The 23,115-nt window shown below is 46.1% G+C and overlaps 1 protein-coding gene and 1 non-coding gene across 2 annotated transcripts in view; one reads left to right on the top strand and one right to left on the bottom strand.

Moving 5' to 3' along the window:
* ERN1 (endoplasmic reticulum to nucleus signaling 1) overlaps positions 1-23,115 on the top strand; it is a 79,280-nt gene that overhangs the window by 7,281 nt on the left and 48,884 nt on the right. Inside the window, 3 exon segments of the mRNA XM_068977496.1 lie at positions 18,378-18,433; positions 22,801-22,837; positions 22,839-22,968. Coding sequence (XP_068833597.1) covers positions 18,378-18,433; positions 22,801-22,837; positions 22,839-22,968 — 223 coding nt within the window.
* TRNAG-UCC (transfer RNA glycine (anticodon UCC)) lies at positions 3,452-3,524 on the bottom strand. Its single transcript has one exon. It is a non-coding gene; the product is annotated as a tRNA-Gly (tRNA).

Below are 23,115 nucleotides of genomic sequence, written 5' to 3'. Positions count from 1 at the left end.
AGAGCCGGTGACCTGTCTGTGGTCATGGGCCAGGGAGGGAACCGAACCTTGAATCTGATCCTCCTGCTTCCCTTTGAAGAGCAGCCCCTGCAGTGCTTACGTTGTGGTACGTTTGTTAGAACAAACCTGAGGACCGACCAAGCCGTGTTGCAGTGAGAGATGGGATCCAGAGAAGGAGCGGAAAGAGGCTTTGCTGTAGGCTTGGGGAGATGCTCCAATGGTCTCCATCCTCCCAGGACAGTCGCAGCCTCTCACCCTTCGTTTCAACCTGGGAAAGATGCAGCTTTGGGGTGGAAACGCTGCCTTCTAAGCATCTCCATCAGGAACGTTGACTGCATCCATCGCTCATGGGGACAGTGCAGGTGAAGAGGCTCTTATGCCAAACCTGCCATTCAAGCTCGATTCTTTGCTTGAGGTCTAATAATATCCAAGCAGGTGCATGTTTTTCTCTAAGGTCTTGCCCCAAAATGTTTCTGAAATAGCAAAACCGAAAGTTCACGTCTTAGAAGCCTTTAACCAGAGTTGCTCCTCCCTACTGTAGTCAGAGCTTTGGGCAAGGGGTCCCGAAAAGACAGAACTCTCTAATGGTCAGGCTGGGTCTGGGGTGCAGGTTGACTTTGCAGAGGGCCCCACCTCCCACCAGGTTCTGGCACCAGGATGTGGGTGTTTGATGACATGAGAGGGAGTAGGCTTGGCCCTTGGGCCACCGTGGAGGATGGGTCTCAGGAGAGGGTGGTGACAGAGAGAGGAGGGGGCAGGAAGGTCCCTCTGCGTGGGGTGGCCCACTTCTCCTGCTGGTTTATCCTTGAGGCCAGGAACTGTCTTGCCCATCTTTGCACCCTCTATGGTGTTTAGCATGGTGAGTCAGCCATACCCTCTGTAGCAGGCACTCAGCGAATATTGATTAGATTTTTCTTGGAGGCTCTTGAAGACCAATAAGACAAGGAGCTCTTTTATCATTGGGTAAATGGGCTATGGATTTGGGGCAGGGAATAAGGAAAATGTTGCTCTAGCTGTAATTTGCATTCTTTAATGGGATCTTATCAACTGTGTTTCCTTCCACACAATGAGAGGGGTTCCAAGATACTTGCTTGGGTGGACATGACCCCCAGTGTGTGGTGCTCTCTTGATCGGCCCCTCATATCAGTCATGAGATTAATTTTCCCACTGCCAAACCCCAGGAGATAAATGGCTTGTGATTATTCCAAGTCAGTTTCATTTTTCACTCAGCATGATGTTTCACTATTAAAAAAATGAACCTTGATCCAGAGTAGTCCTCTTATGTATGAAACATGATTTCCCTAGTTAATAGACTAATTTATAATTATAATTCAAAACCACCCCTTCCTTGAAGAGATTATCTTCCCCTCTGTATTTCAGAGTGGGGGGAATCATTGTCCTGGCTACAGGAGAGTTTGTCATGGAAACCGGATTTTTTTTCTTTTTTCATACATTTTCTGAACAAACAGTGCCATCAGAAACCTAGACCCTGACATTGTCATCGATCTCCAGTTGGGTCAGGGGAGTTTGTTGACCAAAACTAACTCGGATCTCCCTCCTCTTGAAGCAAATGACCCGTGATTCCTGAGGAGCCTCTAGGAGTGAGAGAAACACCTGTTTCAGCTGCAATGGGAAGGTGTTAACTTGAGTCAGTGCTTCCCCTCCCTGCTGACTGAGTCACCTGGGACCTTTTAAAATAACCTTATGCCAAGGCCCCACTTAAGATGAATGAAATCGGAATTTCTAAGAGAGGAGGTTGGCATGCTTTCTTTAAAAAAAAATTTTTTTTTTAAAAAATAAACTCCAGGTGACTGTAATGTGCAGCCAGGTTGAGGCCATCAGGGAAGCCCTGCTCCTTAATCCTGGACTCAGCCAGAGTATCCATCTGTGCCCTGTGATGTCACAGAACCCTGGACCAGGCCAGAGCCACTGGCTTTCAGCGTGTGTTATATGGAAGTTAGGATTGATACATCCTGCTAGTTAGTGGCAGAACTAGAAATAGATGGACTTACCTGGCCATCCAGTGGTTAAGACTCTGCACTTCCAATTCAGGGAATGCGGGTTCGACCCCTGGTTTCGTGACTTAAGATCCCACATGCAGTGCAGCCAAAAAAAAAAAAAAAGGTAGAAATACAGAACCTAGCATTATCTGTTTTCTTTATATATATATAAATAAAATCTATGTACTTATTTGTTTTTGGCCAGGCTGGCTCCTGTTGCTGTGCAGGCGTTTCTCTGCTCGTGGCTGGTGGGGCTGCTCTCTTGTCGTGGTGCGTGGGCTTTTCACTGTGATGCTTTCTCTTGTTGCAGAGTGCAGGCTCTAGGGCACAGGCTCAGTAGCTGTGACACACAGGTTTAGTTGCTCCTTGACATGTGGAATCTTCCTGAACCAGGGATTGAACCCTTGTCTCCTGCACTGGCAGGCGAATTCTTTACCACTAAGCCACCTGGGAAACATATTATGGGTTTTCTAGTACACTATATCCACCTTTTGCTGCTGCTAAGTCGCTTCAGTCATGTCCAACTCTGTGCGACCCCATAGATGGCAGCCTACCAGGCTCCCCCGTCCCTGGGATTCTCCAGGCAAGAATACTGGAGTGGGTTGCCATTTCCTTCTCCAATGCATGAAAGTGAAACTATCCACCTTTTAAAGCACAAGTAATTCCAGACAGATGGATATTTGTTGTTGTTGTTATTTGAATACTAACTACTGAATTTGCTTTTTAAAAAATCAGCTTTAACCGATAACTGGCCTTACATTCAAATACATCTCATTATTGAATTATAAGATGTTTAGAATTGCAGTTCCACTTAAGCTGATGTATTATTTTTGCCTTCTTCATACATTAAGAGGCCTGAAGGAATCCAAACAACACCGTTTTCCAGGTTCCTTCACATCCCCTGGTGGGTAATAAAATCTTTCTTCAAGTTTGTAGCCAGAGTGAAGTAGCCAAGGCAAGTGGGTATGGGAGAAATTTGTGGAAGGAGTGAGTTGAACTGTTAAAGTATAAGAATGAAGCATACAAAGCCAAAAGGGACTTTCTTAGCAGGGTGAGAATGTGCACGTTGGAAATGAGTTGCCAGAGGACCCAGTTTGTGATGTTCTCCTTCCCCTTTCTGTGATCTGGAGTGTTGTGAGCATCTGGGTGATTATCATAGCCTGAAGGTTTTTTTCTGCAGCAGGTGCACCTTTGAAAGGCCACACCGCAGAAGGCCCCGCAGGAGATGGCCAGTCCCTGTCTTAGCCACTGCCCCTCAGTTGTTACCCAGAGAATCCTAAGAGCTGATTTAGAAACAAGAGGAAACTGACTTCTGAAACTCACATGGACTGGTCCAGACCACATCTAAACTCTGCCGGAGTCATGCTGACAGAAGTCAGTAGAAGTGGGAGGTTACTCTGTAAAGTTGGCCTCTTATTTTTGGCTGCCCTGTGTGGCTTGAGGGATCTTAGTTCCCTGACCAGGGTTTGAACCTGGGTCCCCTTCAGTGGAAGCACAGAGTCCTAACCACTGGACTACCAGGGAAGTCCCTGAAGACAGCCTCTGAATGGGGCTCGGCATCTAACCTAGCGCTTGGGTGAGCTCCAGGCTGAGAGCTGGGTTTCCCGACCGAACTTAATCCTAGGGAAGTCCCAAGTGAGTCTGTGTTCATTAAGCAGGTAGACTAGTGTAGTTGGTCGTTTTAGCTGTTTTGACATGTCGTTTATAGGCACAGTCTTCTGTTTTCATGCATCAGGTGTTTTTGGTTTGTTTTTGGCCTTGGGATCCTAGTTCCTGTAGTGGAAGTGCAGAGTCCTAACTCAACTGGAGCCGCCAGGGAAATTCCTTCGTACACACCTTTGACCTACGTGATAAAAATGGCTTCTTTCTGTGAGAGGGACTTGGGAGATGAGGGGCTGGTGCTGGGAGACTCCAGCAAATGAGTCACTTCCCCTGTATTTCCTTATCTGTAAAACAGGGCCATGGAACTAGAAACGTCTTCGTGGGCCTCTTTCTAAACGTCTTCCGATTAGGCACCGTTTAGGTTAAAGGGACGAGTCCCCCAGCTCCACTGTTTCACCTCCGCTCTTAGCTGGCTGGGGGAGGGTGGGGGCTCCTCTGCCTCGAGCCTCCAAGCCCTCCAGCTCCTGAACGTAGTGGATCCCACCGGTTCATCTGCCAGCTTTATTGTATATGCCAGTGCTGTCTGAGGGGCTTGGGACACGTTAATGAACAATCCAAAGTCTCCTGCCCTCGAGAAGCTTCCACCTACTTGGTGAAGACAGACAAGACACAGCAAGCAGCACGGTCAATACAGGATACACAGGCTGTGCGGAGGTGATGGAATCCTGTGATGGTCAATACAGAGTACACAGGCTGCACGGAGGTGATGGAATCCTGTGATGGTCAATATAGAGTACACTGGCTGCGCGGAGGTGATGGACTCCTGTGACGATCAATACAGGATACACAGGCTGTGCGAAGGTGATGGAATCCTGTGACGGTCAATACAGAGTACACAGGCTGTGCGAAGGTGATGGACTCCTGTGACGGTCAATACAGAGTACACAGGCTGTGCGGAGATGATAGACTCCTGTGACGGTCAATACAGAGTACACAGGCTTCACAGAGGTGAGGGAATCCTGTGACGATCAATACAGGATACACAGGCTGTGCTGAGGTGATGGACTCCTGTGACGATCAATACAGGATACACAGGCTGCGCGGAGGTGATGGACTCCTGTGACGATCAATACAGAGTACACAGGCTGCGCGGAGGTGATGGAATCCTGTGACGGTCAATACAGGAAACACAGGCTGTGTGGAGGTGATGGAATCCTGTGACGATCAATACAGAGTACACAGGCTGCGCGGAGGTGATGGAATCCTGTGACGGTCAATACAGAGTACACAGGCTGCGCGGAGGTGATGGAATCCTGTGACGGTCAATACAGGATACACAGGCTGCGCGGAGGTGATGGAATCCTGTGACGGTCAATACAGAGTACACAGGCTGCACGGAGGTGATGGAATCCTGTGACGATCAATACAGAGTACACAGGCTGCGCGGAGGTGATGGAATCCTTTGACGATCAGTACAGAGTACACAGGCTGCGTGGAGGTGATGGACTCCTGTGACGATCAGTACAGAGTACACAGGCTGCCGCGGAGGTGATGGAATCCTGTGACGGTCAATACAGGATACACAGGCTGCCGTGGAGGTGATGGAATCCTGTGACGATCAATACAGAGTACACAGGCTGCGCGGAGGTGATGGAATCCTGTGACGGTCAATACAGAGTACACAGGCTGCGCGGAGGTGATGGAATCCTGTGACGGTCAATACAGAGTACACAGGCTGCGCGGAGGTGATGGAATCCTGTGACGGTCAATACAGAGTACACAGGCTGCGCGGAGGTGATGGAATCCTGTGACGGTCAATACAGAGTACACAGGCTGCGCGGAGGTGATGGAATCCTTTGACGATCAATAGAGTACACAGGCTGCGCGGAGGTGATGGACTCCTGTGACGACCAATACAGGATACACAGGCTGTGCGAAGGTGATGGAATCCTGTGACGATCAATACAGAGTACACAGGCTGCGCGGAGGTGATGGACTCCTGTGACGATCAGTACAGAGTACACAGGCTGTGCGCAGGTGATGGAATCCTGTGATAGTCAATACAGAGTACACAGGCTGCGCGGAGGTGATGGAATCCTGTGACGGTCAATACAGGATACACAGGCTGCGCGGAGGTGATGGACTCCTGTGACGATCAGTACAGAGTACACAGGCTGCGCGGAGGTGATGGGATCCTGTGACGATCAATACAGGATACACAGGCTGCGCGGAGGTGATGGACTCCTGTGGAAAGGAAGGAAAGAAAGAGCAGAGCAAGGGAGACGGGGGCCTGGAGTCGCCACGGGGCTGTGCTTTCGCCAGCCATGGCTCGGCGGTCCTGTAGGGTCCCGCGGAAGCCTGGCGCCTTCCTGACCACTGTGCCCTCCCCGCACTCTAAGTAGCATCACATCTCTTAGGGTTGGAGTCCCTATGCCAGGTCATCTTCCAGTTGATTTCTCGTCTCATCTTCAGGAGTGCTGGTGTGTTTCCCATTGTCTTGTTTTGTTTCGTGTAGCTTTTGGCCATGCCCCTTGGCATATGGCCTCCTTTGGCAGCACGGATTCTTAACCGCTTGACCACCAGGGAAGTCCCCAGGAGGACTGGTATTGACCACTCACGTATGTTTGCAAATCCTGAGAAAAAATGAGGTATTGAGTATAACTGTTGTCAATTTTTAACAGTAACATAAGAGGTTTAAAAATCTGTCAAGGAAACCTCAGACGCCTCTGTGACTCAGGGGACAGAGGCAGTGGTTCTTTGATTTTTGTGATGTTTCTGTTCTCAAATACACATGTGGTGTGAATATATATATGTGTGAGTGTGTATTTATAAAATCTCCAGATAAACTCAAATACCACAAGAACAGTATAAAGCCAAGTTTAGGGAATCTGATGTCAAAGTCACCACCTCCTCTAAACAATCCAGTGACCTCACCCAGTTCTTCTGTTCGGGTTCATTTTCCACTTGCCAGGGTCTGGTTTTGCAAAGAAGAAAATGGTTTTCTTTACACAGAGAGATTAAGAACATGCTTATCTGTAGTTTGGGTACTGGAACTGGGAAACCAAACCACAGTTGCTTCTGACACCAATCCTGCATCATCTTTATCTGACGGTTCAGTACTTGGAAGTCTCTGGGGCTTTTGGCACTGGGGTGAAGTTCAGTCACTTATCGGATTTGTGGTTTGGAGAAGAACAGAGATCTCCCTTTCAGATTAGGAGATGGTTGGTTCAAGAGTCTATGGCAAGGACGTGTACTTGAGAGTCACCTATCTCCTCCCACATAATATGAGTCCATTTATGTGGTGTTTCTTTTCCCCACCCTGAAGCTTAAAGTGAATCAGATTATTACTATTATAATTTTCAATGTTGCAATAGTTCAAGATAAGTGGAGAGACTGGGGTGTTGAAAGACCAGCACTGTGTTCAAAGGTATCAAGACTTCTGAACACTCTCATTCTTACTTGGGTTTGGGTCATGTTTTGATTGACTGGGGACTGAAAGGATCCCCAGTAAACCATGAGGAGAGGCGAGAGCCTGCTAAACCCTGGATTGTCCTACTTCTGAGCTGAAGGGCACACCCAACCCAGTCTTCTTTAGAGAATCGGAAGCTGACGCACAGAGAAACTGAATGATTTGTTCAGAGCACGAACCAGAACATACATCCCTGTGCCCCGGCTCATCTTTCAGCTTCCTTTCTCCAAATAACATCTGTTGAGCGTGTGACAGGCTCATGGAGACACCTTGGGGGTTTTTAACTTAGAGTTCCATGTATTTTTTATTTTTGACTGCACTGCACGACATGTGGGATCTTAGTTCCCTAACCAGGAATCAAACCCATTCCCCCTGCAGTGTAAGCACAGAGTCCTAACCACCAGACCTCCAGGGAAGTCCCTTCACTTGGAGTTTTAAGGATTAACTGGCTTTGGAGTTGCACGAACCCAGGATGGGCCAAAGAGTGAGCAGCAGGCCTGAGCAGGGACATGTGGGCTCAGAATCTTAGGGAGCTGCCCTGGGCAGGGCCTGGGCATGCTGCCAGCTCAGCTTCCAGGGGACACAGTCGTGGGACCTGCCTTTTCCCCTGTACGGCACTGTTTCTCTGCAAGATGGTAAAACCCTTGAAGGCAGGAGTCCTACAGACCTCGAGGCTCCAGCGCCTCATGGAAAACAGGACCCTTCTTTCTGTGTTACCTGTAGAAGAGAGGAGTCCAGCGTGGGGGTGGGGGTTGAAATAAGCGAACCAGTAAGTAAGTTGGACATAGAGGAGTCAGCCAACAGGAAGAAGCGTAAACCAGGGAGTGCCTGGAAGAGATTGATAAATACTGCCTGTCCTTGCCAACCCTCCTGAGTAACGTGAGCCTGTGATCCAGGACTCAGCCACGACCTGGAAGGTTAGTGCCGCCACCTCCCCCACCTCCCTGCCCTGGATTTCTGCCTCTTGCAGAGAAAATAGCCCTGGAAGTGACTGCAGTTATTGCAGAGGGAGCCGCTCCCCACCCCCCCCACCGGAGAGGGTGCCTGTCACTCCTTGGCCTCCTGAGGGGAGCCTTGTGATCCAGTGCCTGGGGTCTGGCTGGAGAAGTGCCTCAGATGACGGGTCTCAAAAGCAGGAGAACTTGCCGTGAGGTTGCTCTGTGGGCCATATTTCACCACAAAAACTGCCTCATTTATGAAACTCTCCCGTGAGGTTTTGGTGTGTGACGCTCCTATTCAGCTGTAAACCAACTAAGCAACACCAGTCCGACGTTAGTCTAAATGACAACACCAGGAAGCCTCACCTGGGCTGTGAACAGACTGTTAGGCGTATCTAACGCTTCCCCTTTGAGGAGTGTTTTTCTCCCGCAGGTCTGCTTTGCATCCGTAGGAACAGCATGCCCTCCTGCTTATTCTGTGAGCTACGCAGGAAACCAAGAAAACGTGGATTTTGTGACCCACTCCACACTCAGCCTGTTTTGTGTTTTTTTTTTTCCACATCGTGAGGCCTGTGGGTTCTTAATTCCCTGCCCAGGGATCAAACCCATGTTCCCTGCAGTGGAAGCTTGGAGTCCTAACCACTGGACTGCCAGGGAAGTCCCCACACCCTTGGCCTTCTGTCTGCTTCCCCAGCCCCTCCTTGTCCCAGAAACCCCTCTGCTTTCTCTCTCCAGCAGCACTTGCCTGATAGGTCCTCAAATCCAGCAAATTATTTTTAGTCTCCAGGCCTTTGCACAGGCTGTTTCCTCTGCCCAGGAGATTTTTCTCTTCTTTCCTCCCACCTCCCAGTTCCTGCAGATCTTCATTCCGTTGTTAGGCCTTGTGAAAAACATTTGACACTGTGATCCATGCCCCTTGCAACACCAGACCAGATTGGCTTCTGATACACTCTCGTGGCTCCTGGGATGCCCCTTTTATAGCACTCACTGCAATTTGCCATTCTGTTTGTGCAGTATCTTTTTTTTACTCCTGTGGTCCCTTATTAGACTGTAAGCTCCACGAGGGCAGGGATCAGATCATTGTTGTGATTAGATCCTAGGGTCTTCAGTTCAGTTCAGTCGCTCAGTCAACCCCATGGACTGCAGCACGCCAGGCTTCCTTGTCTATCACCAATTCCCAGAGCGTGCTCAAACTCATGTCCATCAAGTCGGTGATGCCATCCAGCCATCTCATCCTCTGTCATCCCAAAAAATTCCTTGCGTCTTACACAGCCTGAATTAATCATCGTCATAAGAGCTGACACTTAGGTGATGCTGACTGTACACTAAGAGTTTTACATATTTTAACCCATTATATATTAACTCACCAATGCTTTGAAATCAGCGTTATTGTTGTGCCCTATTTTGCAGGTGAGAAAACCAAGGCACAGATAAGTCAGTGACTGCTCTTCTTGCAGACACATTATACTGTTCGGGCACAAAACATGAAACATAGCAAACATACGCTGAACTGTTCAGCGTCGTCAGAAAATGGGGGTTATTGCATAAATGAGTTTCCAGGTAATCCAAATACAGCCCTAGAACTGTGGGGTGGACACCTTTTCAGCAGTTATATTATTCTTCCCTCTTAAACACCACAAACCAAGCATTTCAAGCGTTTCTTGATTATTCTAGATTGTCAGTACCAGCTCTTACATTATTGCTGCCTTGTCACCACCAGCTCTTACACTGTATTGTCTGCCCACAAGAGCAAAAGGTGGGGAGCACCTGAGGTTTGGGACAGAGTGGATAATCAGGTTTTGAGTTTTGTTTACTCTCTGTCGGTATCTTTGGCCAGCACCAGTTTTCTTTAATAAGATGGTCTTCCCTAATATTTACACAGCTCTTGTCTTTGACATCCTTCATATTTATTTTGCTGAGCATTCAATGGGATACTGCTATTGCTCAGTTTTCAAAAGGAAAAACAGAGTAGGAAGCTTAGCCACCTTGCCCCACAGGTCACTTGCCCATGGAAGCCTTTCTTCTGGCCCCGAGAAGTTGGCAGTGAGGTTGGATGACCTCCAGAGAAAGCAGAAGGCTGACTGGGATGCAGCCTGTTGGCGGCAGAGCATGTCCTATTAGAAACCTGTGCCCTCTCCCCTCCCGGCCCTGGACGGCATTTTTCCTTTCTCCGGAGGGCGTTCAGTCCTCCTTTGTGTGTGGAAGGGCTTCTTCCTCGAACCCGAAGGCGTGGTGTCCTCTTGGGGTGATTCTTTCCTGCTCCCGTTTCCTGCCCACCCTAGATACGCCGGGGGAGGCAGCGGTCCTTCCATCTCGGCCAGTTTCTCGGGCTGCAGTTTTCACACCACGACTCCGTAGGTCTGCCTGTGGCAACAGTCTTCCAAGCGGTTTCTTCACTTTCCTATCTCTTTCCAAATGTGTGGGAATTGCACTGGGATGTTTATATTTGCCTCTCAGAAGAGCCTAGAAAATAGAAACCTATGCTGAGAGTATGGAAATCCTGTGACATACGATTTTATTTTTTATTAAAAATTTTTTTTTGTTGAAGGATAGTTGATTTACAGTGTTGTGTTAGTTTCTAATCAAGCCAGCAGAGTGATTTGGTTATACATATATTCATACATACACACACATTCTTTGTCATACTCTTTTCCAATATGGTTTATCACAGGATATTGAATATAGTTCCCTGTGCTATGCAGTAGGATCTTATTGTTTATACGATTTTCTTTGCTGTGAAAAAGTCAATATTTTTGGACGCATCTTATTCCTGCAAAGTGAAGCTGTCACGGCTTGCTACGTGAGGCTCATGGGTGTACGTATGTTATTAAAGTGGTCCTCCATGTGCAAAAGGAGTCGTCCAGTGCTAATCAGTAATGTGCGTTTCCTTGGCGCTGGCATTAAAAGAATGACTCACTTCATCAAAGGAAAGGGCAGTGGCCCCTGTATCATCACCACCATCATCAAAGAGCACTTGTTTAAAGACCCATCAGAACAGGGCTGGATAGATGGATTCCAGGAATATTTTTTATAGTGGCTAAGGCCATGATCTCTGACTTCCTGTGATGTTGTCCGCGCCCACTTAGCTCTACAGTGGGATCTCAGGAATTTTTATCCAGAACATTTATTTTTAACGCCCCACCCTGTATAATTTTCAGTGCCTTTTGGTCTATTGGGTGGCTATGTACCTATGTATTACAAATTTGGTGTCTCATCCGAAAGGTCCCAACCCCTTCCCCATCAGAACAGTGTTGATCTCCAGCAAGACTCAAAGGACTCCGGGCCTCAAGTAATTAAAGCCTGTGTTTCTCAGAAAACCGTGATTTAAAGCAGGGAAATTATAGTGTGTGTACAGTGTGCAGAGGACCGGGAGGCGAGGCAGAGAGACGTTGGTTCCAGTCCGGTTAGCAGTCTGTGGTGCCTTGAGCTAGTCACTTCACCCTCTGAGCCTTGACTCCTCTCCTGTGAACTGAGAGGCTGCGATAAGGTGACCTTCTCCAGTTCTTTTCGTTGCTGGAGTTACATATCCCAGAAGCCGTAAACAGCCCCTGCTTGTTTGATCTGTATTGTCTGGAACCATGTGGATTTCCGGGACCATCAGCTAACTGGAGAGGGGAAGGTGGCATGGTGGATGGGGCCAGCCAGGCAGTGGGTAATCCTCAGACGTACTTCAGACAATGGGGACTCTTGTCTAGGGGAAAGTCGATCTGGCCAAGGAGCTCAACTTCAGGCAGATTTCATAGTGTTTGACTTCCATTATAAAGCTTGGCAACATCTGGCAGGCCTAGGTGGCAATTATGTCATAAATACATAAATACAGTTGTTTATGGATGTTTATTCAACTAGAGCATTTATCCAGTTTCTACTCGACCCCTTCCGTCCGTCTCTGGCAGAAAGGAATCTCTTACCAAGTTTAAAGAGCAAAATTGACAGTTTCAGATTAACTGCTGTTATTAAGACTGAAAAATTTGGTATCTAATTGAGTTTTTTCCCCTTGGGGTTTTCATAGGAAGGCTTCCTAATAATAGGTTTAACTGCAGATGAACGTGCTACTCAGATAGATAAAATCTGGTTTTTTTGTAAAGCTGGTAGTCCCCTTATGAATTTATGGTCTAACCAGACTTTTATTGGTTTTGTTTGTTTACGATGCTGCTTCATGAAGGTAAGTGAGCCTAATAGGATTCTTAGTTTTTTACAAGGCCTGCATTGCTGCTGTTTCCCTTCAGTGAAGAAGACTGAATAATAATGGTGGTGATACGTGCATTCTAAATCTCAACCACTAAATGATGGTGAAACCTTGGGTTTTAGTTTTAATATTAATAAAACGCTTAACAACTTTAGAGATTCGATATCACCCTAAGAACAGGGCTTGGTACCTTGACCACAGTATGGTAAAGGGTTTCCTGTAGCACCTTTCACGCCCAAAGATATTTGCTCCTCCCCTGGGGTCAATATAAGTTGATGACAGAGGGACCGTGAAGACAAATGGAACGGCCAGCTGCTTGAACTTAGACACTTAGCCTGGGGCCCCAGAACCAGTTGGGGAAAGTGTCTTCACCTGTTGTGAAATGAGCACACCTTTACTGTCAGAAATCATGTGGCCTTACAAGGAACCTTTTATCAGATCCATTAAGGGAGCAGCTTAGACCACCAAAGAATTGGGTGGTGGTTAATTACACCACATGCAAGAATTGCTGCAAATGCTAGTTTAACTGTCTCAGTGGCTGAGTTTGGAAACTTCACAGCACTGCTCAGCTAAACCTTGCCCTTTTTCTGCATCCCAGTTAGACACCTGACTCCCATCCAAAGCAAATGTCACGGTTACCTTTATTGACCCGATGTCAAGAAACAGCAGCCGATGGGCTGATTAGCAGGAAATATATACAGTTGACGGATTAGTGCTGATCTAAGCACGGGTAAACAAAATGTGTCAGAGTTTGGCATGGTTTTTATCCTAGACTGAAACCATTAAAACGTAGACACAATTAAAAGTCTCTTTAATATCACCAGTGTTTTAATTCCGTTCTTCATCCTTAGTCTACTGGATTGGGATAAACCCAATGAGGTTTCTGTGTCACTGTGTACAGATGACTGTATAAAAGTCTCCACATTTGAGCTGAGTGAGTGAAAGTCGCCCAGATGTGTCCGACTCTTTGCGACCCCACGGACTATACAGTCCATGGGATTCTCCAGGCCAGAATACTGGAGTGGGTAGCCTTTCCCTTCTCCAGCAGATCTTCCAAACCCAGGGATCAAACCCAGGTCTCCCGCATTATGGGCAGATTCTTTACCAGCTGAGCTGCAAGGGAAACCCATACTGAGTACTTGACTCTTAATTCAGGTATGTCAGTGAGACAGGGGATGGGGAGCAGAGTTTGATTAGAATAGGGAATCAGAGCTTCTAATTGTTAACCTTAGCAATAACGTTTGGAGTTGAGAAGGGCATTGGGTGCCAGGGGATGTGCCAAGGCGCCGTAAAGAGGAGAGAAAATAAGACTTGCATGTGTGCGTGTGTGGGTGTGATGGTGGAAATGGTTCCTATGGATAAGAAAGCAGAGGATAACAGAAGATGCCAGACTCTGTTACACTTTGTTGGATCTGTCTCATCAGACCTTTACCTAAGATACCCTCAAAGGAAGGGCTTTGTGAGCTGCTGTTCCCTGCTCCACTGATCATGATGGGGGCTTCATTTTTCAACAGGAGACTGTTACGTAATGGGTGTGTGCCGGCATTTACTGGGCACTGATTTCAGTTGCATGCTGCTTTGGAGAATTCTTGGTGGTTTTTTGGCCATCTCTGGGCACAGTCTTCTACCATGTGGCCAAATATGACAGTACCCCACTTAGTAGTTTTGTGAAGCCACCAGAATTGCAAAGAGCCAGACTCTGCTGGAGTCTGTAGCCAGAAGTATATAATATGGCTGCAAATAGAATTGTAGACAAAGATGTCTTTTTTTGTTTTGTTTTCAATCGTTTAGGGCCTGCCAAGGGACTATGTTACATAATACTGTTTTGAGGAACTTCCTGCTTAATTGCACAGGTTTCCCCTTTGTGGGAAGCCCTATAGGACTGGGATCTGGTATGACGAGCCAGAAAATGTCTTACCCATAGCTCTCAAAATAAGCTCACCCATCCTGTGGCTTTCAGCTGGGTATAGCCCACAGGAGGATACAGTCTACTTGTGATTTTTCCATGCCTCTGCTTTCTTATCCATAGGAACCATCTCCCCCATCACACCCACACACGCAGATGTGCAAGTCTTATTTTCTCTCCTCTTTATGGTGCCTTGGCACTGGCACTTCCCCCAGCACCCAAGGCCCTTCTCACCTCCAAGCATTATTGCTAAGGTTAATAATTAGAAGCTCTGATTCCCTAGCACATTCTAAGTCCATTTGCAATTTATTATTCTACATTTGGTGACATGCAATCTTAATTGTTCTCAAGATTCCCCCGTCCTAAGTAGTAAAAGCAAAATAGCTTGGAAATCTTTCCTGTGGAATCCTTCCTTCACTTGCATGCCTGTCTTAAGTCTTAATAATACTGTAATGGATCTTCATCAACCAACCAAAAGTCACTTTACCTTCCTTTTACCGTTATGGCCTGCTGTGCAGTGGGTTGGAGCCCAGGCAGGGAGCCTTGCACTGCACAAGGCAGAACGGTTGTTGGTGGCCAGTTATAGGTTCCAGGTGGCAGGTTGTAGGTGCAAAAGCACAAGCTGGAATCAGGATTGCCGGGAGAAATGTCAATAACCTCAGATATGCAGATGACACCACCCTATGGCAGAAAGTGAAGAGGAGCTAAAGAGCCTCTTGATGAAAGTGAAAGAGGAGAGTGAAAAGGTTGGCTTAAAGCTCAACATTCAGAAAACTAAGATCATGGCATCTGGTCCCATCACTTCATGGAAAGTAGATGGGGAAACAGTGGAAGCAATGTCAGACTTTATTTTTGGGGGCTCCAGAATCACTGCAGATGGTGATTGCAGCCATGAAATTAAGAGATGCTTATTTCTTGGAAGGAAAGTTATGACCAACCTAGATAGCATATTCAAAAGCAGAGACATTACTTTGCCAACAAATGTTCGTCTAGTCAAGGCTATGGTTTTTCCAGTGGTCAAGTATGGATGTGAGAGTTGGGCTATAGAGAAAGCTGAGCACCGAAGAATTGACGCTTTTGAACTGTGGTGTTGGAGAAGACTCTTGAGAGTCCCTTGGACTGCAAGGAGATCCAACCAGTCCATCCTAAAGGAGATCAGTCCTGGGTGCTCATTGGAAGGACTGATGCTAAAGCTGAAACTCTAATACTTTGGCCACCTCATGCGAAGAGCTGACTCTTTGGAAAAGACTCTGATGCTGGGAGGGATTGAGGGCAGGAGGAGAATGGGACGACAGAGGATGAGATGGCTGGATGGCATCACCGACTCGATGGACATGAGTTTGAGTAAACTCCGGGAGTTGGTGATGGACAGGGAGGCCTGGCGTGCTGCGATTCATGGGGTCACAAAGAGTCAGACACGACTGAGCGACTGAACTGAACTGATGTTGTATAAGGATTTTCTGTTGGACACATGCCAATATCTTTGCTAGACTAATACAAGTGTTGTATTTTCAGTTTGGTGGAAGGGTTTTAACCTTGGTGGTGGTGGTTTAGTCACTCAGTTGTGTTCAACTCTGCGATCCTATGTACTAGAGCCCACCAGGCTCCTTTGTCCAGGGGGTTTCCCAGGCAAGAACACTGGAGTGGGTAGCCATTTCCTTCTCCAGGAGAATCTTCCCCAAGCAGGGATCAAACCTGTGTCTAGTGCATTGCAGGCAGATTCTTTATGCCAGGGAGAGTATGTATGTTTAAAGACACAATCATTAGACTCTTTCTATATCGGGCTTGGGCTTGAAAACTAGTAAAATTATTCCGTAAGAATAACTTAGAACGTTTGGAATCACCCTTTAACCTCTGCTTATACTTCAAGCATACTTGAGCGATATTTCCATGTCTTTATTTAAAAGTTTTATGGATTTATTGTGCCTTAAAATATACACTACCAAGGTAGTGAACTGTCACATTTTAAACTATTTTCCAAATTAAAATTCTGCTTTTTATGGACTTGGCCTTTGTGTCTTTCAGATAGAAATTAAGTAAGTAAAACTAAAAGTGAGGATTATGTAATGTAACAGTAATCCAATAACCATGCAGGAAAAAATTAGTTAAAACAAAAAACACCAACAAGCACAAAACCCCACCTCTCAGCAAATCCTGGAAATCAATGTGCTACTCCTGAAAGAAAAATAATACCATTTTGTAATTAGCTAGATTATTGTATTCTAATTATTATAAATGGTTTGGTCCGCTGGGGTGGAGGTAAGAATGGGGAAAGTTTCACAGGAAAGGGCCTGTAAATTGAGCTTTTGGAGATGGGCGTTTGGGTTGGACCTGATCAGTTTGCACACCACCTGAGAAGTGTGTGGCTCTCTTGTTCACAGTGTGTGCATCCTCTTTTTTTTTTTTTTTTTTTTTTGTGGTCTCCCCTGGTGGCTCAACTGTAGAGAACCTGCCTGCATTACAGGAGACACAGCAGGAGCCGTGGGCTTGATTCCTGGGTTCCTGAGAATCCCTTGGAGAAGGAAATGGCAACCCATTCGAGTATTCTTGCCTGGAAAATCCCATGGACAACCCATGGGTTCAGAAAGGAGTCTGACACGACTTAACAACTAAACAACAAGGACACACTAGTTTGGGGAAAGGACCAATACTACAGTATCATGTGTAGATCACTTTGGAAATCGGGTGTCAGACACGTGTGTGCATGGCCCCACTTCTTCCCTCTGACTTCGAGATGAAAGGTCTGTGCCAACTTCATTGATCTTGTTTCTGACCATTGTTATTAGGTAGTCTGTTAAACCGTGAGCTGGTGCTTGAAATATGTGTCTAAAATTTAAGAATTGTGTTTCTTTGGAAAATGCAGCCTCTTGGAAATCCCTAATGGGGAAGCATGGGGCTGCCCTCTGTTCTGAATCTTAGAGCAGCATGCGGTGTGCTTCCTGCTTCATCCTCAGGGGCCAGAGGGTGGGTGCAGGGGAGCAGCCTTGTCAGTGGTAGCCGAGCAACTGCAACCAGACCCCAGCTTTGTGGGCTCCTCTCCAGCCACCGGGGAGCTGCCTCTGGCCTGACCCGTCCCAAGTTCTAGTTTAGAAACTGGTAGGTTTGGGACTTCCCTGGTGTTCCACACTTTGCCTGCCAGTGCTGGGGGATGAGGGTATGATCCTTGTTTGGGAAGCTAAGACCCCCCCACAAGCCTAGTGATCAAAAAACCAAAACATGAAACAGAAGCAATATTGTAACAAGTTCAGTAAAGAAGTTAGAAATGGTGCGCATCAAAAAAATCTTAAAGGGACTTGCCTGGTGGTCCAGTGGCTAAGAATCCACATATCCAATGCAGGAGGCCATGGTTCGAACCCTCCTCAGCTAGATCCCACATGTCTCGACTGCAACCAGACCCGATGCAGCCAAATAAATAAATATATATACCTATTTTTTTAATCTTAAAAAAAAAGATGTGTTAGAGGCCGTTTCATTTGTTTTTGTGCTACCTAAACACTTGATTTGTGAGTGTTTGTACAGACAGTCCCTTTTGTCTGTACTAAACAAAGTTATTCCAGAGCTTGTTTTAGGAAAGACTTTTTTTTCTTGCCTGAAATATAATCATTTGAGTTCATTAATGCAGGAGCAACTGACAATTAGCTGAGTTTAGAATATTAGAAAATGAGATTGTTGGAGACTTAACTACCTTTTAATCATCTCTGTATGAGCAGTTGGTAGCTGCGTTCATGTCTTTTGTGGGAAATGCAAAGCAAGTGGTGCATTTTAATCTTGCTTTATAATAAGAAAATTGAACATGAGGATCCAGCCCGGGAATTATGTTTTCACAGGAGGCAGCCCTGGCTGAGCCGAGCAGCAGTGAGGGCTGGCTTTTAACGACGGAATCAACCTGAGTGAAATAAGCTGTTTTTACAGGCACACGTTTCCCCAGCATCATCTGGCCCAAATTGCCCAGCTCTCCGGTCCTCAGATGGGGCATTTCCCGAGTTGCTATGTCAGGGTCACCTCATGTGTGAGGGCCAGACTTCCAGGAGGACCAATTAGCTAATGGATGTCTCATTTTAGACTAGACTAGATTACCCGCCACGGCCTCTGCCATGTCACTGCAATTACTTTTTTAGAAGTCACCAATGAAGCCAGGAGTATATAACCCACTAGTTTGAAAAACAAGGCAGATTCCAGGCTGATTGGCAGGATCAGACCTTTTCTTTCTGCTCTTAGGCTATCTGGAAACTAGTGTGTGCAGCTTTGGGGCCTGAAGCCCTTTTATCCATTGCAGGGAAAATGGAACACCAACAGGGTGAAGGTGATGTGCAAGATCGTCATCATGAAGCCGTGTTTTTAAATGTTTCACATACACATCATTCTGAGCTGTGCTCAGTATCGCACACAGAATTTAGTTGCTTATGGCATTCACGTGAGTTATAGCAACTTATCACTTTGCCAACAAAAGTCCATGTGGTCAAAGCTATAGTTTTTCCAGTAGGCATGTATGGATGTGAGAGTTGGACCATAAAGAAAGCTGAGCACCGAAGAATTGATGCATTCGAACTGTGGTGCTGGAGAAGACTCTTGAGAGCCCCTTGGACAGCGAGGAAATCAAACCAGTCAATCCTAAAGAAAATCAACCCTGAATATTCATTGGAAGGACTGATGCTGAAGTTGAAGCTCCAGTACTTTGGCCACCCAATGCGAAGAGCCGACTCACTGGAAAAGACCTGGATGCTGGGAAAGATTGAGGGCAGGAAGAGAAGGTAGGGACAGAAGAGGAGATGGTTGGATGGCATCACTGACTCAATGGACACGAATTTGCAGAAACTCTGAGAGATAGTGAAGGGCAGAGGTGCCTGGTGTGTCGCAGTCCATGGGGTCGCAGAGTCGACACGACTTAGTGACTGAACTACAGCAACAACAAATAGCAGCTGTAGCTGAGGGCAAGCATTTTAATGCTTTAAAAAATGCCGGAAGAAAAAGGCAGAGATTTTGTGATATTAAGTTGCCTCATGAGAGACTAATGCTGCTCAGAGTGTCTCTCTCTAATTTGAGACTGTCAAGAGCTTCAGAGAAGAGAAAAATCTGTCTGGTGAGATGGGGTTTGTGACATCACTGTGGACATTGTGATTAATTCAGTATTCTCAGTTGCTAAATTCGACTTCCGGCCAAACCTGGTCTTTCTGAGATTTTTTAGAAAACCATGTTAGTTATGTGATGAGTGTTTTATTTCGAGACACCAACCAACCATGGACAATTGCTCTTCCTGTGGTTTCCAAGATGCTCAGGCAAAGCAGCTAATTTTCGTTTCCATGCCAATAGTGGAGCAGCACTGATATGTTTTAGTAAATATTGGCCCCTCTAAGTATTAAGACTGTGATGAGATGTATTTGGGGGCATTTAGTTAATTATAGTTGTACTGTAGGCTTTAATTACAGTGAAACTCTTCTGTTCTCTGGATGTACACTCTCTGACCGGGAGACCTTTGTGTTTCTAAACTTCTGTCCCTTATTTGGTGGATTTCAATGATCAAAGGTGATTGGGTTACCTAATAACCCTGAGGTGGAAAGGGCTTCTGGAATTTAGGGGCTTGCTGAAGGTCCTTTAAATCCCAGCTTCTCTTCTACCTGCTAACTTATCCATCTCTTTTTTTATGGTCATATCGTAGAAAATATAGAAAATAAAGGAGAAAAAACTAGGGCTATAATTTTACATTTTTTTTCCTATAGATATATGGAAAATACTTGTGTGTGTGTGTGTGTGTGTGTGTGTGTGTGTGTGTGTGTGTATTTAGGACTGTTTCAGTTTCGAGGGACAGAAACTTAGCTCTAACAAGCTTAAGCAAACAGGGGAGTTGATTGCACGGGCTGGGTGTCCCTGGGCCCAAGGACAGGGCTTGGCCAGGCCTGAGAAGTGTTGGAGGCCAGGGTCTTTCTCCTAGCTTTCCTGCCCTGTTTCTTCTCAACCTTCTTTCTGTCTTTATCTTTCTCGCTCTCATCCAGCTTTTTCCACATGGAGAAAAACATATCCACGGAAACGTCCCAAGTTTAATTCCCTTTTATTTTTTCTGAGTTTAATTTCTTAGTACTTCAGCCACCCAGATTGTTCAACCTGCTTCTGACGTGATTCCCAAGACCTAAGAATGGTTATTCCCAGGGTAACTGTGTGACAGAGGGAGGGGGTTTCCACCTGTTGGCCCACAGATATGCATACATGTTCCCATTTCATTTGGTCGACCTTCACACTACCCTCACCTAACTTAATCCCACCACCCCACATCCAGTCGAGGACCCATTCATTCCCCTTTGTTAATGGAGGTAGCCCCTCCCCCAGGGTCCCGAGTAGCTCCAGCCTCAGTGGTCACCACAGGGCTCTGTTCTCCAGGCCAGGTGCTCCAGGTGATATGTGTTCAGGTGTGAGCAGGTCTAGAAGAGGCTAGTCACCATCCATACCCCATGGTCCAAAATAATTTTAGACAATTGGTGTACAAGACTTTGGATTCCGCCCAGGGCAGCCACCACGTTGGGGCTTCTGTTTTCCTAGCCAGGTTGTACTGAGACGGATCTCCTACTTGCAGAAGTGAAGTTAAAAACAGGTTCTTCTTCTCAGCCTTAAGGCTTAACCTGGAGAGTAGATTCAGCAGGAACTGTAAGGCTTGCAGTTATTTCACTCATCCCAGGTAAGGGGCCCTCACCCTGGGCAAAGTGGAGGGCAGGGCTTCTCCCCTGCAGGCCACACACAGGCAAGAGGTAGAGGAGGTTCTGGCAGCTGCTTGGCCCCTTTGCCTGGGGGTCTTCACACTGGAAAAGGCATGCAGGCACTGGAGTGTTTATCCCACCAGCTCAGGCTGCCCTGGAGAGACCCATCTGTTTTAGGAGATTAATTAGTGTCATCCTGGCTTTTACCAAGAGTGACCAGGTATTTTGGGGGTCAGGCTCCCATGCAGTCTTTATGTTTCATGCTAAAAGCCAGCCATACTGCTGTATTTTAAAAAAAGCATTTGTGCCAAAACTTAAACTGTCGCAGTGTAAGCAAGTTGCATTGGCCTGTTTTTAATTCAAGACTTGCAGGAACCAGCTGATTGGTGTGACAGTACGGTGACAAAGAAGAGAAAATCTCATTACAGGTGGCATTGCTGAGTGGACCCAGACTTCCTAGGGAGTTATCCTAGGAAACCGTACCAGCTATTGCCTGCTTGCGCATGTGCCTGCGTGCGCGCACACACACACACGCACACATTCGCTCCCATGGAAACCATGTGGATGAATGTACAGTTCCTAGCAAACCCAGAGGACAGGCAAGCAAAAAAAACCTGTCAGCTAATTATAACCACAGCGTACATTAAATTTTGGATTCTATAGTTTTCATGTGACAACACATACAAGTTTTTCTCTATATTGTAGATTCTTCCAAGGGCCATTTTAATGATTACATGATATTCCATTGACTTGTTTGTGTCCTAATTTGTTTCAGCCATGTAGAAGTGTTCAGGTCTTTCCTGTTTTTTTTATAAATGGGTTTTGATGAGTATCATTGTGCAACGAGCTTTTCCCATAGCTGGACTTAACTTCTTTAGGATAGACTCAAAAGCATGAATACTTTTATGCTTGCCAGAAAGACTGCACTAACATAACTTTCATTGCCAATCAGTAGTGGATGAGAAAGTGAATTTCACTACCTTTGGTTATTTTCTGTAGAATCTTTTAAAAATTCATTAAAGATAAAAGGCACGTTTTAATTTAAATTGTATTTTATTATGTGAAGAATAATTTGGGTTATGATGGCGAATTTTTTAAGACTTTATTTTTAATTGGAGGATAATTGCTTTACAATATTGTGTTGCTTTTTGCCATACATCAGCATGAGTCAATCATAAGTATACATGCGTCCCCTCCCTCTTGAACCTCCCTCCCACCTCCCACCCCACCTCATTCCTCTAGGTTGTCACAGAGCACCAAGTTGAACTCCCTGAGTCATACATTTTCTTTTATGATATGTCTCTCTCAAAATCTTGGTGTTTACTCTTATATAAACTCTTTCTATAATGAGAGCTGTTTTTCCTATTTTGCTTTAAATATTTCCCCCAAATTCCTTGTTATTGTTTGTTGTTGAGTCGCTAAGTTATGTCTGACTCTTTTGCAACCCCATGAACGGTAGCCCACCAGGCTTCTCTGTCCATGGGATTTCCCAGGCAAGAATACTGGAGTAGGTTGCCATTCCCTTCTCCAGGGGATCTTCCCGACCCAGGGATCGAACCCAAGTCTCCCGTGTTGTAGGCGGATTCTTTACCACTGAGCCAGATTGCTTGCCTTTTAAAGTTTCGTAAGTGCGTGTCGGTGTGTTGGCATTCTACTTTAGCATGGAGTCTTGCAAGATAACCAGGTTTCAGAAGGCAAAATATAACCAAGAGAAGGAACTCAAAGCTGAGCATACATACTCTCCCCGTCTGTTTCAGTGGAGGCTGGCCTTGGACTATTCAGAGTCCCCCGTCCCTGACATGTTAGGTCATCAGCCCTTGTGTGGGAAGCACTGTTACTCAGATGGAACAAGGCAATCTGGTTCTAGTCCTAAACCAGCTGCTGTCCAGACACATGCCCTTGATGGGAACTTCATCTCGTCAACCTCGGTTTCTTTATCTGTGACGTGGTGGATCTTAGAAGGATAACTTTTCAGGTAAGGGAGGAGCTGGTCTGTGGTTGTGCACACCCAAGAAGAAGAATCATATTGACCACATCGATTCTTCTACCTCTCACTGCAGGTTTTTGGGAGTCCCAGCACTGTGACACTTCCTGAAACCTTGCTGTTTGTGTCAACATTGGATGGAAGTCTGCATGCCGTCAGCAAGAGGACAGGCTCCATCAAATGGACTTTAAAAGAAGGTAATTGGGATTTGGTCCTGGGGTGACATGGACGTTTGTTCATCTGCTTCTGAGGAAACATTCCAGAAAAAGAGAGAAACAGTTATACATGATTTTAATAAACTAAAAAAAGCTAACACAGTCAAAGAGAAGAGATGAAGTGTACAC

The sequence above is a fragment of the Capricornis sumatraensis genome, chromosome 8 (assembly GCF_032405125.1).
Source record: "Capricornis sumatraensis isolate serow.1 chromosome 8, serow.2, whole genome shotgun sequence".
Classification (NCBI taxonomy): Eukaryota; Metazoa; Chordata; class Mammalia; order Artiodactyla; family Bovidae; genus Capricornis; species Capricornis sumatraensis.
This window is presented reverse-complemented; position numbering and strand designations above follow the sequence as displayed.